At 41.8% G+C, this 13,534-nt stretch overlaps 1 protein-coding gene across 3 annotated transcripts in view; it reads right to left on the bottom strand.

Moving 5' to 3' along the window:
• LOC126457515 (uncharacterized) overlaps positions 1 to 13,184 on the bottom strand; it is a 76,364-nt gene extending 63,180 nt beyond the window's left edge. For 2 of the 3 annotated variants that reach the window (XM_050093854.1, XM_050093872.1), the window contains exon 1: positions 13,030 to 13,182. In XM_050093854.1, the coding sequence (XP_049949811.1) occupies positions 13,030 to 13,084 (55 nt within the window). In that variant the 5' untranslated portion in view covers positions 13,085 to 13,182. Of the gene's footprint in view, positions 1 to 13,029 lie in introns of all 3 variants that reach the window. The other variant, XM_050093863.1, reaches the window with a different exon arrangement.
• Positions 13,185 to 13,534: the final 350 nt, after the last annotated feature.

Raw genomic sequence — 13,534 nt, 5'->3', positions numbered from 1 at the left:
AACCGCTATAGTCAACAGGTTCCTTCTCCCGATTAAAAAATTAACGTTCTTATGAGGTTGTTATTAATTTTAATCGGTAGCTTTTATATTACGGTAAGGAGGCTGGTAGCTACTCCCTGAGTACGTAAAGTTAACAAAGATGGGTTCCGTTAATGTCTGTCTTAGGGGAAACAACAGTCCCCAAAGAACAGCCAGACCTGTTGTGAGCACAGGTGTCACGTACGAAGCGGTCTCGCGTAAACACACAACACCAACAAGGCCGTTCCGTGGATAGCACGTGCTGCCAGCTGTCGAAGATCTGTAAAAAACACTCTCCACGCCAGAATGTACGAAAAACATCATGGCGCTCAAAGTGGTTCGTTTTAATCATACATCCATCGCTGCTGCTGCGCAGGACACATGGGAGAACTCAGAACTCGAGACGGTGGCAAAACGTCTAAAATATGGTGCCTACTATCCACGTTTAACGCGACAAGCATAACAGGTGCGCAACATTTTGACAACGATACGAGTACTAACACTGACGTGATGCATCTGATGGAGCTCCGAGTGTGTCTTCTGATCTTTACCCTGTTGTCCTCATACCTCTGGTTTATTCCACTCTGTTCTAATGTCCACGTTCACTTTCAGAAAGTACTTCTGTAGTGAGTATTGTTAGGTAGGTTCTCTATTTGAGGCATGCAATGGATTTTCCCGTAATCTTTTTATTTCATAGGAAAAACGATATATCACCACTTGAGACACATATGGAAATCTACTTTCTAAAAGTTTTAGCGGTATACCGGACAAACGAAATTTTAAAATCTTTTCTGCACCAGTTTCTTTGTAACGTAAATTGCAGCAAATCTCTAAGAAATTCTAACACTGCTCTCCCTGTCACAGGATCGAACACAGTTTAGTAAAAGGTGTTCCGTTGATAATGGCACACCAGTTTCGACCCATGCTACTGGATTACCTAACGTGTGATTTGGTCCTGTGTCATCGGGCAGGTTCCTATGCGAAGTCTGATTAAGATTTACATTATCGGATCAATGATATTATTAACCTTAGCATATTACCTTCTTTCTAATACTCTTGTTCCTATTAACACTAAGCTTTTCTAGCTACAGAGATGTTACATTTTTTTACGCTAGTGTTTTCAGTATACACGCCCTACAAAAAGATCCCACTCATGGAATGTCATACAGCAGTTGATGTTTGCTCCTTGAATCTACAGTCGCTGAAGTATCTTATGAATATTCTGAAAGATTTCGTCTGCTGAATAAATTTGTTATTTTGAGTGCGGATAAATAACAGAAAGGAAGCAGAGGGGAACATTCTTCAGCAGTAGTTTCAATGTTCCATCCACCTCTGAATGGGTCTGATGCACATATAATGAACGTATTGGTTATAAGAGTACTGACAGACTATTGCAGGGCACCAAATCTGTCCTTCAGTTTTTAACCCTCACTGAGTATAACAATAAATCTGGAGTTTTTTAAATACTAGTAGATATACAATTAAGGAGGTGCAGCAGACGCTTACTGTGTGGTAGTCTACTCCAGCCTTACAACATAGCCTTGAGTCCGTCATATCTGATGCTAGAAGGCATTGTGTTAATCTAATCCAAGGATAACGTCTCGGAAAAAATGTGTATATTGAAAATAACGCTTTTAATGGAGCCGGAAGTTCCTTGAATTGTCGACAGATTTCATCGCAAGCTACGGAGAATGGAAATCTATTTTTAAGTCTGATGTGAGAGTATAGCTATTTTTAGACTCTGTATTAGATTATACGACGAATAAAACTGTCCCATTGCAAAAGTGTAGGAAATTAAGGAGACAGGACCTGAATAAGTTGAGAGAAACAAAGGTTTTGAGAATTTCAGAGGGAGCATTAGGCAACGATGACAAGAACTGGGAAAGGAATACGTTAGAAGACGAATGGATAGCTTTGAGAGATGAAATAGTGAAAGAAGCAGATAATCAAATGGGGGAAAATGGCAAGGCCTTGTACAAATCCTTGGATAACACAGGAGGTACTGAACTTAACTGATAAAAGGAGAAAATATAGAAATGCAGCAAATGAAGCAGGAGAGAGCGAATACAAAATCTAAAAAATGGGGTTGACGGGAAGAGCAAATTGCCTAATCAGGAATGGCTACAGGACAAATATAAGGATTTGGAAGCATATATCACTAGAGGAAAGATAGATACCCTCTGCAGCAATATTACAGAGACCTTTGAAGAAATTAGAAACAGCTGTATGGATACCAAAAGTTTAGATGGAAAACCAGTCCTAAGCAAAGGAGAGAAAGCTGAAAGGTAGAATGAGAATATAGAGGGTCTATATAAGGGAGGTGTAATTGAAGGCGATATTATAGAACTGTTAAGAGGACATAGATGAAGATGAAATGGGAGATATGACACTGCTAGAAGAATTTGGCAGAGCACTGAAACACGTAAACTGAAACAAATTCCCAGGAGCTGACGACAGTCCATCAGAACTACTGATAGCTTTGGGAGAGCCAGCCATCAGAAAAGTCTTCCATCTGATGTGCAAGATGTATGAGACAGGCAATATACATCAGATTTCATGAATAATATAATAATCCGAATTGCTAAGGAAGCACCGAACACTCAGTTTAGTAACTCATGGTTGCAGAACACCAACACGAATTCCTTACAGAAGAATGGAAAAACTGGTAGGAGCCGACCACTGGTTCAGTTTGGATTCCGGAGAAATGTAAGAACACAGGAGGCGATACTGACCTTACGACTTCTCTCAGAAGAGAAGTTAAGGGAAGTCAAAACTACATTGTCAGCATTTGTAGACTTAAGAAAGCTTTTGACTATATTTACTGGAATACTCTCTTTGAAAATCTGAAGATAACAGACGAAAAATACAGGGAACGAAAGGCTATTTAAACTTTTACAGAAACCAGATGACAGTTATAAGAGTCGCAGGACATGAAAGGGAAGCAGTGGTTGAGATGGGAGAGAGGCAGGTTTGTAGTTTATCACCGATGTTATTCAATATCTACACTGAACAAGCAGTAAAATTTGGAGAAGGAATTAAAGTTTTGGAATAAGAAATAAAAACCTTCAGGTTTGCCGATGACATTGTAATTCTGTCAGAGACAGCAGCAAAGGACTTGGAAGAGCAGTTGAACGGAATGGACAGTGTCTTGAAAAGAGGATATAAGATGAACATAAAAAAAAAGCAAAACAAGAGTAATGGAATGCAGTCGAATTAAACCCGGTGACGCTAAGGGAATTAGATTAAAACGAGACACTTACAGTACTATATGAGGTTTCCTATTTAGAAAGCAAAATAACTGATGGTGACCGAAGTAGAGAGGATATAAAATGTAGACTGGCAACGACAAGAAAAGGTTTCCTGAAGAAAAGAAATTTGCTAACATCGAATATAGGCTTAAGTGTTACGAAATCTTTTCTGAAAGTATTTGTATGGAGTGTAGCCACGTATGGAAGTAAAACATGGACAATAAACAGTTTAGACAAGAAGAGAATAGAAGAATTTGAAATGTGATGCTACAGAAGAAGTCTGAAGATTAGATAAGTAGATCACATAACTAATAACGAGGTAATGAAGAGAACTGGGGAGAAAAAAAGTTTGTGGCACAACCTGAGTAGAAGAAGGGATCTGATAATAGGACACATTCTGAGACATAAAGGAGTCACCAATTTAGTGTTGGAAGGAAATGTGGGGGTTACAAATCGTACATGGAGACCAAGAGAGAAATACAGTTAGCACATTCAGAAGGCTGTAGGCTGCACTAGTTACTCGGAAATGAAGAGGTTTGCACAGGATCGAGTAACATGGAGAGCTGCATCAAACCAGCCTTCGGTCTGAAGACCACACACAACAATACAGTTTTACATCTTGATAAATTTCCTCCTGCATCGTCACAAGACTAGCCTATGCGGTGACAATCCTGAGGAGGCACGTTGGGTAACGAAAACGCTGTTTCTCAGGTGCTCTGCCTAAGCGGAACTAATGATAGTCCTTCACCTGCAGGCTGTTCTTCCTCGCTATGTAATTTCATCACTACAATGAAGCAGTCGTGTTATAGCATAGTATTTGAAACAAGAAACGCTTTTGACTATTAAGTAGATGCGTATTCTTTCCTATCATTAGCTTAGCACTTCAGGGTGCCATACAACACGTAGGCAATAAGTTCCCTGAAAAGTCTTGCAAACAAGTTAACAGCATACGGCAATAAGGAGTAATGAGAGAGAAATTCGGTTTTGGGAATCTATTTTGTCACCTTTCGATGTCAGATTTTCACAAGCTACAATGTCAGATTCCATTAGTTTGTTACTCCATTCGACTGATTATCTTCCTACGGTGACGAAATTTGCAAGCAAATTCAGTTGTGTTATCAGATAATGTGTAAGCTGTGGTCCGATATACAGCTTTAACATGTTAGCATCTTTCTTTACTGTGTGCACTCTACTAGCGGAATGAAATTTTTGTTTTGAGAGTCAGATACATTTCAACAAGGTTGTTGAGATCGACTAGTCACAAATATTAATACAAATATCGATCACTGATGCTCTCATCAATGGTCACATTTCATTCGCTTTTTGTACATTAGTACATTTTTTATTTATGTAAGTCATCCATAAAACACATAAAGTGGCGCAAACTGCGTAAATATTCTCATGAAGTACAACAGGAAACGACAGTGACAGGCTTATTGAACAACTGTAGCCATGGGAAGATGCGACTAGTTGTCCAAATTCATATTGTTTATTACCCGTCTTTCCCTGTAGCCTACTGCTATTTTCCTGAGGATTTAGAACAACTTGCACCATTTTAAATTACCAAACACTTTTACTCGATCCATAAATCCTTTGAACGTGTCTTCGTTTTTCTTAAGTCTTGCTTCCAGAAGTGCCTTTCTGGTGCCTTTATCTTTACTAAAGCCAAATGGATCGTCATTTAAAAGATCATTCATTTTCTTTATACATCATACAATGGCCTTAATTTGAGGAAGAAAATTCTGGTGATATACGTGTGGAGGACATCAGTGTATGGAGGTGAATCATGGTCTGTTGGGGGAACTGGAAAAGGGGCGAATCGAAAAGTTTAAGATGTGCTGCTGCGGAAGGATGCCTAAAAGTTGGTGAACTGATATGATAAGAAATGAGGAAGTTCACCCTAGAACCATCGAGGAGAGGATCATGTGGAAAACATTGACAAAAAATATAAAGTGATAGACCATGTGTTAAGACATTAGAGAATAGTTTCCGTGGTGGTTGAGGAAGTCGCAGAAGGTAAAAACTGAAGGGGTAGTCTTTTCCATTCACCTGTTTATTATTTTTGGCAGTAACTTGAATGCATAATCTTTCAAGATCAGTGTGCGACAGTCGTCACAGTTATCTGCCCTTGCTGTCTTCGGGATTGTGTGGATGACATTTTTACGAAAATCTTCAAACGAGATTCCACAAAGAAATTTTAATTGTTTGGTTGCTACTTCTCCCAATGATTTTAGAAATTCGGAAGATATGTGGTACACGCCTACCGTCTTATCTGATGGAAAGTCTTCCAAAGCTCTCTTAAACTCTGACTCTAATACTGGATCCTTATTGTCTTCCATATCGACTCCCATTTCTCATTCTGTCACATCTTCAGTCAGTTTCCCCCCCACTCGCCGGGGCTGTCAGTATACTCTGTTCACCGTTTAACAGTGAAATCCTTCTTGAGCTCTTCGAGTTAACTCTTTTGATTTCAATTCCACCGAAGGTTGTCATGAATTTTCTATTTGTTGCATACGTCCTTCCGATGACCATTTCTTTTTACATCGGTTCGCAGTTTTCATTCAGGTATTTAGCCTTGGCCTCTCTGCATTTCTTATTTATTTGGTTCCTGTGGTCTTACTAAGTAAAACGCATCCCTACAAGCTACAGTGTTGTTACATAGTGGAACATCATCTACATTATATGAAAACTCGAGTGTTTAAAGACAGAAATAAGAAGGAAATGGAAGCAAGTAAGCGTTCCACAATCAGTAATGAGAATGATGCTGTAAGAAGCGTGTATATAAAACTGAAAGAAAATATCTTTTGAGTTTAGGAAACCACAAAATACTAAGCATAACGTCATGTGAGACCAAAAGAATGTAGAGTGTTCATAGAACTTTGCAAATTTCGCATTAAGAGTCTGTTGGAAATCGGGCTTTAGTAATCTCTAAGAAATAATTTTTGCAGTTGTTTCTGTGAATTCAGTACATTTAGCGATATAGAGACAACAGAAGAATAAAGAGAAGAGAAAGAAGGTATGGAACAAATTCCACACTTGGATTAGAGGTATGCCGGAGGACAAATAACAGACACTCTCCAGCAATCGCTCTAGTATTGTTCTTCAAAGATTTAATGCACCAGTTTCGTGGAACATTTGGGTAATATAGCTACTGAAATAGGGTAGCTGCATTCGTATTCTCCTGCAGTGATTAATAAACACTGAGAAAGCGGTTGTTTCTAGCATTTGAAATGTAGTGCCTTATCATTTCTCCAACCTGAATTTGCAACTGATTTGCGGATAGTTTTACTAAGTCAAAGAAAAATTCAGAGCTGAGTTCTTTATCTTATAGTTCTGTGTCTGGCGTCCTCTGCTTACTCACTAATTAACTAAATAACTCCGTCCACCGACCGACTGCAGAGATAACCACTGCCACTGGCGCCATTGGATGCCTCCTTTCATGCAGAAAGAAACCTGACTGTATCTGGAATCTAACCCGGCTCCTCCGCATTGCAGCCAGCTGCGCCTACGTGTCAGATGGGCAGGCGGGCTCCACTGCGTGATGATGACAAGCAAACGATTGCGGCGACTGCTTGTCTCTGTGTCATTATGAGTGATTGCGCGATGAGAGTGAGAAGGTGAAGACGATACAGGCACATAGATTGCTTCCCTCAGTTGCCATCAGTGGATCAGTGGTGTCGTCAGCACTAATGTCAATTTGTGGTCCACGGGTAGCTGTTAAAAGTGTTTCTACTATTAGGATATCTTACTTGAGAGCCATTATTTAAGGTGCGTAAGTAGAGCCATTATTTAAAGTGCGTAAGTGACATAGTAGAATCTATGAGGCTGCAAACCTAGCATCAAACTTTCGGTAAAATGTCATCCACAAAAGGTCAAAGACGCAAAGTTTAAATGAATATGAGAATCATCGCAAGCTTGACCTAACAACTCAAGCACGCAAATAGCTGACGAGAACAATATACAGAAGAATGGATAAAAAAATTGAGCACATGGGTAACGATCAGATTGGCTAATGGGAATAAGACTAAGAAATATCAAGTCACATCATAAGACATGTGGACCTAGAAAAAGTGTTCGACAAAGTAAAAGCGTGCAAGTTGTTCAAAATTCTAAGAAAAACAAACGTAAGCTTTAAAACAAACAGTAATATAGAACATATGTAAGAATCAGGAAGGAGCAACAGAAATGGAAGACCAAATAAGAAGTGATCGGGTTGGAAAGGTACAAGACATGCAGTCTTTCCACCCACCGCATCCCTCCCACCTCTTCGGTTCGATAAGTACGTCAAAGAAGCAATTGCATAAATTAAAGCTAGCTTCCGGAATGGGATTAAAATTCAGTATGAAAGTTTACCACCGATAAGATTCGATGATGACATTGCTATCCTCAGTGGAAGCAAGGAGGGACACATAACATACTTAATGGAATGAACAATCCACTGAGCACAGAATATCGATTGAGAATACACCGAAGGAAGACGAAAGTAATGAAGAGTGATAGAAAAGAGATGAGACATTTGTCATCTAAATTAGGGTCCACAAGAGTGAAGAAATTCTGCTAGTTCAGAAGCGTACGGCGGACGAATAATACAAGACATAAAAATCAGCCTAGCACAGCCAGAGATAGCGTTCTTCCCTATATGAAGTTTACTGATATCAAACATTGGGATTAATTTGAGAAGGAAATTCTTGAAAATGTATGTCTGGAGCAGAGCGTTGTGTAGAAGTGAATCGTGGACTGTGGGGAAACAAGAAAAGAAGAGAACCCAACGTCTGAGATGTGGTGCTGCAGAAGAATGTTGAAAATTAGGTGGACTGATAAGGTAAGGAATGAGGGGATTCCCCGCAGAATGTGTGAGGAAAGAAATACGTGGAAAACACTGAGCAGGTGGCGCAGGATGACAGGACGTGTTTCAGGGCATCACAGAGTGACTTCCATGGTACAAGAGGGAGCTGTAGACGGTACAAACTGTAGGAGAAGACAGAGATCGTAATACAAACAACAAATAAGATGGAACGTTGGGTGTAAGTGCTACTCTGAAATGAAGAGGCTGGACAGAAGGGGAAGTCGTAGCGCGCCGTATAGAGGCAAGTCAGAACACGGATGTGCCCCCCCCCCCTCGCCATCTCTTTCCTCGCGAAAGTGACACTGACTGCCGAAATAGTTCTATTCAAGTCAAGCTCGCAGTGTATGAGAATAGGAGCTAAATTATATTTCAGAAATATCAGAAAATATTACTTTGTTTTATAGAATTAATAACAACATCCGGAGTCAGTCACATCGAACACATATTTAGGTGTTGCGACAAAGAGGAAGAGAGGAAGTTACTGGGAGGCGAGGTGACTTCATCAGAAAAAAGTTTGCGAGAATAAGATGCCTCTGCAGAATAAACAACGTATTCTATCATCGTGTGGCCTATATTCGTAATGCTGTAATGAAAAGAGATTATAAAAAGAATATCAACAAAAGGTGAATAAGAGTAACAGGACGGAGTCGTATTATCAGGCGATGGTGGGGAAATTACATTAGGAAATCAGACAATAGTAGCAGACGATAAGTATTGCTACAAAATAACTGATAATAGCCGATCTAGGGAAAATATAAATGCAAACTGATAACAGTAAGAAAGTTGTCCTGATAAAGAGAAAAATGTTAACATCGAATATCAATTAGAGAATTAGGAAATCTTTTTCCGTTAGAAGATGAAAGATAGATGATAAATATTTCAGGCAAGAACAGAATATAAGCTTTTTAAATGTGGTTTGTACAACAATGCTGAAGATTCGATGGGAAGATCGGTTTACATCATGGAGATACGGAATTGGATTAGGAAGAAAAGAAATTTATCTTTCAATTTGATTAAAGGAAGGGATTGGTTAATAGGACAGATCTAGAGGCATCAAGGAGTCGTACATTTTTTAACGGGGAGTGGGGGGAGGGGGGAGTGTGGGGGTTGAAAATGTTGAGGGAGGCTCTGAGCACTGTGGGACTTAACATCTATGGTCATCAGTCCCCTAGAACTTAGAACTACTTAAACCTAACTAACCTAAGGACATCACACAACACCCAGTCATCACGAGGCAGAGAAAATCCCTGACCCCGCCGGGAATCGAACCTGGGAACCCGGGCGCGAATGTTGAGGGTTCAAATGGCTCTAAGCACTATGGGACTTAACATCTGAGGCTATCAGTGCCCTAGACTTAGAACTACTTAAACCTAACTAACCTAAGGACATCACACATATCCATGCCCGAGGCAGGATTCGAACCTGCTACCATAGTAGCAGCCCGGTTCCGGACTGAAGGGCCTAGAACCGATCGGCCACAGCGTCCGGCTAAAATGTAGATGGAGACAGTCTTGACAACAGTAAGGAGGCTCGAGTTAATGTTTGTTGCCCCAGCTACAGGGAGATGAAGAAGCTGGCACACGACCGACCAGCGTCAGGCGCTACCAGTATTAGGGCTGAAGATCACGATCGAAACACAAGTCAGCCTGAAGATACATGTCTAAGACACTGAGTGATACTTATCACGTGTGTTTTTAGTCAATACGAATGTTTTGAAGCTATGTTCTGGAAACTTAGATGGGCAGTGATGGAATAATTACTGTATTCTGCTTAACATTCTTTGTTTGATAAAATACGAGAACCAGCAAAACAATACTAAATGTCTCTATTGTATCTTCTGCGTAAGGGCAAGTTAATAGCGATAGTTGCTGATTCCTAGGGATATAAAGAGTGTTTCGGGAAGAATAACAAATATTTTTGGAGGTCGAAATATGGGCCAATACAAATGAAATATTTCGTGTAACATGTGTCAAGTTTTTATTAGGTACAGAGGTACAGTTGGTTATAGAGAGAATTTTGCATTTAGCATGTTTGAACTCCAGCTGCTATGGGTTTATTTATCCGCTATTAGTTTTGTTTTGGTGGTCCGATGAACGCTTTTCTATAAATATGTGGTCTGGTACGATGGACGATCATTTGATTGCGTTTATTGAATTACCGCATCGTCTTACCTGTCCCTGTTATCTGGACTTTCTTGAAAACGAGCTTCCAGCGCTATTGGGAGCTTTTCCTTTGGGTACAAGGATGCGTATGTTCTTCCAGCATGATGGAAGACCCTGAATATTCAAGTCGTCAGATTACACATCACCTAAGCTAAGATTCCCTGCAGCTAGAAAGGCAGAAATGGTCAAGCTTCTTGTGACCAATATCCCCCGACCTTACCCCTTTAGACTTTTGACTGTGATGATGGCTGATAGCCTGTAATCAAAAAACTAATCGGATTCTGAATAGCGCAGACCTCAACAAGAACGCCGAGACAACTTGAGAGGAGAACTAGAATGTCCATTGAATGCAAAGAGGGTTGAATTTATGAAAATCAACTTCGAACTTATTTGTCTTTGCATAAAACGTTCTGTGAGTATTTGTTTGGGTGACAGTCTTAAAACCTTCTGTTAGTATTTGTTTAGGTGACAGAGTATCACGTACATCTTTTTAACCAATACATCTCCGACACGTGTTACACGGAATGTTTTATTCGAAATAGTCTATAGTGCTACCTCTCAAAATACGAGAGGTCTTCAGTAAGTAATGCAATACATTTTTGTCTGAAAGTAGGTTGGTTTTATTCAGGTTTTCAATACGCTATATTATTCCCCATTCTTTTGGCTAAAAAGTCCTGTTTTACAACATAAACTTCGTTCAATGCCAGCTTACAGGGCGGCCTTGTATGCCCAACGTCTTGCTGCATCAATAACCTCCCCAGTTGCAGAACAGTGTGTCTGATTGTGATTTGTCGATCACCTCGAATGAGGCTTCAACATTGCAGGAGTCACAGCTGTGTGCGGCCGTTCGGCCTGTGGCGGATTGGACAGGCTCGAGCGGCCTTCTTGCGATGATGACAGAAACCTCGCCACACAACTCACCGTCTTTTGTCACTGCCAAGTCTCCATAGACATTCTGAAAGCGCCTGTGTATACCTGCGATGCTCTGTTTTTCTTGCAGAGGAAACCTGATAACAGCTCTCTGCTTGGAACGGATCTCCGTTACAGAGGCCATTTTGAAGGCTACGTATAGCGCCTCGACCTACCGAACTTCGTGAAGCTATAGGAACTGAAGCGCACATATTCCACGATGACCCATAATAAATTCCACATTTTTCCAACAGAAATTGGGCGAGAAAAAAATGCGTTGCAGTTTACTCAAAGCCCCTCGTATTTACAGTTCCTGCTGAAAACACCTTGTGTTCTTTCGTGCTACTTATGCGAGGGAACTTGCAAGGGAGAACAGGATATTACACTACTGGCCATTAAAACTGCTACACCAAGAAGAAATGCAGATGATAAACGGGTATTCATTGGATAAATATATTATACTAAAACTTACCTGTGATTACATTTTCACGCAATTTGGGTGCATAGATCCTGAGAAATCACTACCCAGAACAAAGAACAACCACCTCTGGCCGTAATAACGGCCTTGATAGGGTATTGAGTCAAACAGAGCTTGGATGGCGTGTACAGGTACAGCTGCCAATGCAGCTTCAACACGATACCATAGTTCATCAAGAAAAGTGACTGGCGTATTGTGACGAGCCAGTAGCTCGGTCACCATTGACCAAACGTTTTCAATTGGTGAGAAATCTGGAGAATGTGCTGGCCAGGGCAGCAGTCGAACATTTTCTGTGTCGAGAAAGGCCCGTACATGACCTGCAACATGCGGTCGTGCATTATCCTGCTGAAATGTAGGGTTTCGCAGGGATCGAATGAAGGCTACAGCCACGGGTAGTAACACATCTGAAATGTAACGTCCACTGTTCAAAGTGACGCCAATGCGAACAAGAGGTGACCGAGACGTGTAACCAGTGGCACTCCATACCATCACGCCGGGTGATACGCCAGTATGGCGATGACGAATACACGCTTCCAATGTGCGTTCACCGCGATGTCGCCAAACACGGATGCGACCATCATGATGCTGTAAACAGAACCTGGATTCGTGCATCCATGCTCGTCGTTGAGTACACCATCGCAGGCGCTCCTGTCTGTGATGCAGCGTCAAGGATAACCGCAGCCATGGTCTCCGTGCTGATAGTCCATGCTGCTGCAAACGTCGTCGAACTGTTCGTGCACATGGTTGTTGTCTTGCAAATGTCCCCATCTGTTGACTCAGGGATCGAGACGTGGCTGCATGATCCGTTACAGCCAAGTGATCTCGACCACTAGTGATACGAGGCCGTTGGGATCCAGCATGGCGTTCCGTATTACCCTCCTGAACCCACCGTTCCGTATTTTGCTAACAGTCATTGGATCTCGACCAACGCGAGCAGCAATGTCGCGATACGAGAAACTGCAATCGCGATGGGCTACAATCCGACCTTTGTCAAAGTGGGCAACGTGATGGTACTCATTTCTCCCCTTTACACGAGGCGTGACAACAACGCTTCACCAGGCAACGCTGGTCAACTGCTGTTTGTGTATGAGAAATCAGTTGGAATCTTTGCTCATGTCAGCACGTTGTAGGTGTCGCCACCGGCGCCAACGTTGTGTGAATGCTCTGAAAAGCTAATCATTTGCATATCACAGCATCTTCTTCCTGTCGGTTAAATTTCGCGTCTGTAGCACGTCATCTTCGTGGTGTAGCAATGTTAATGGCCAGTAGTGTATATACCGTTGGTTTAATATGTGTGTACATGTAGCTTGTCCATTTCAGGAACAGGAGAGAGAACATTTGAAAACGTGTCTATTGAGGCTCACTTACCGATGGTGGCGGCGGCGGCCAGTAGGAGCAGGCTGAGTAGCGGCGTGGCTGCCATGTCTGCAGGTGGGCGCTCACTGTGCCGGCGCGCGACCTAGCAGCAGACACCTTCCCCTCCCTCGCCCAGCCCGCGGCTGCTGCTGGCGCTCCGCCGCTTCCTCTCCGTCTTGGTGCCGGCAAACCGTGCGAAGGCCTCCCGCCTTCTTCTCACGCAAGTCGGCGCCCGCGTTTGTCTCGCGACTCGCGTAACACAAAGCGTCGCCGTTCAGTATCCCACACACAAAACCTCTTCTTAACTGTCTTGCCACACGGAGGACGTATAATTGACGAAGTGTTTTGGTGCCGTTGTCGTCTGTTTACACCTACACTTTTAGCACGTGACAAACATCGCCTTCAGCTGATCACAAAACGGCACAATGGAAATCGTTAATGTTCACGTCGTCGAAGGGTCTATGACATTTGAAAACATTCGTGTTACATGCAACATCAATAAAGAGGCGAAGGTCAT

This window comes from Schistocerca serialis, chromosome 1, assembly GCF_023864345.2.
Source record: "Schistocerca serialis cubense isolate TAMUIC-IGC-003099 chromosome 1, iqSchSeri2.2, whole genome shotgun sequence".
Classification (NCBI taxonomy): domain Eukaryota; kingdom Metazoa; phylum Arthropoda; class Insecta; order Orthoptera; family Acrididae; genus Schistocerca; species Schistocerca serialis.
Note: the sequence above shows the minus strand (reverse complement) of the source record. Positions and strands in the feature narration are given on the sequence as shown.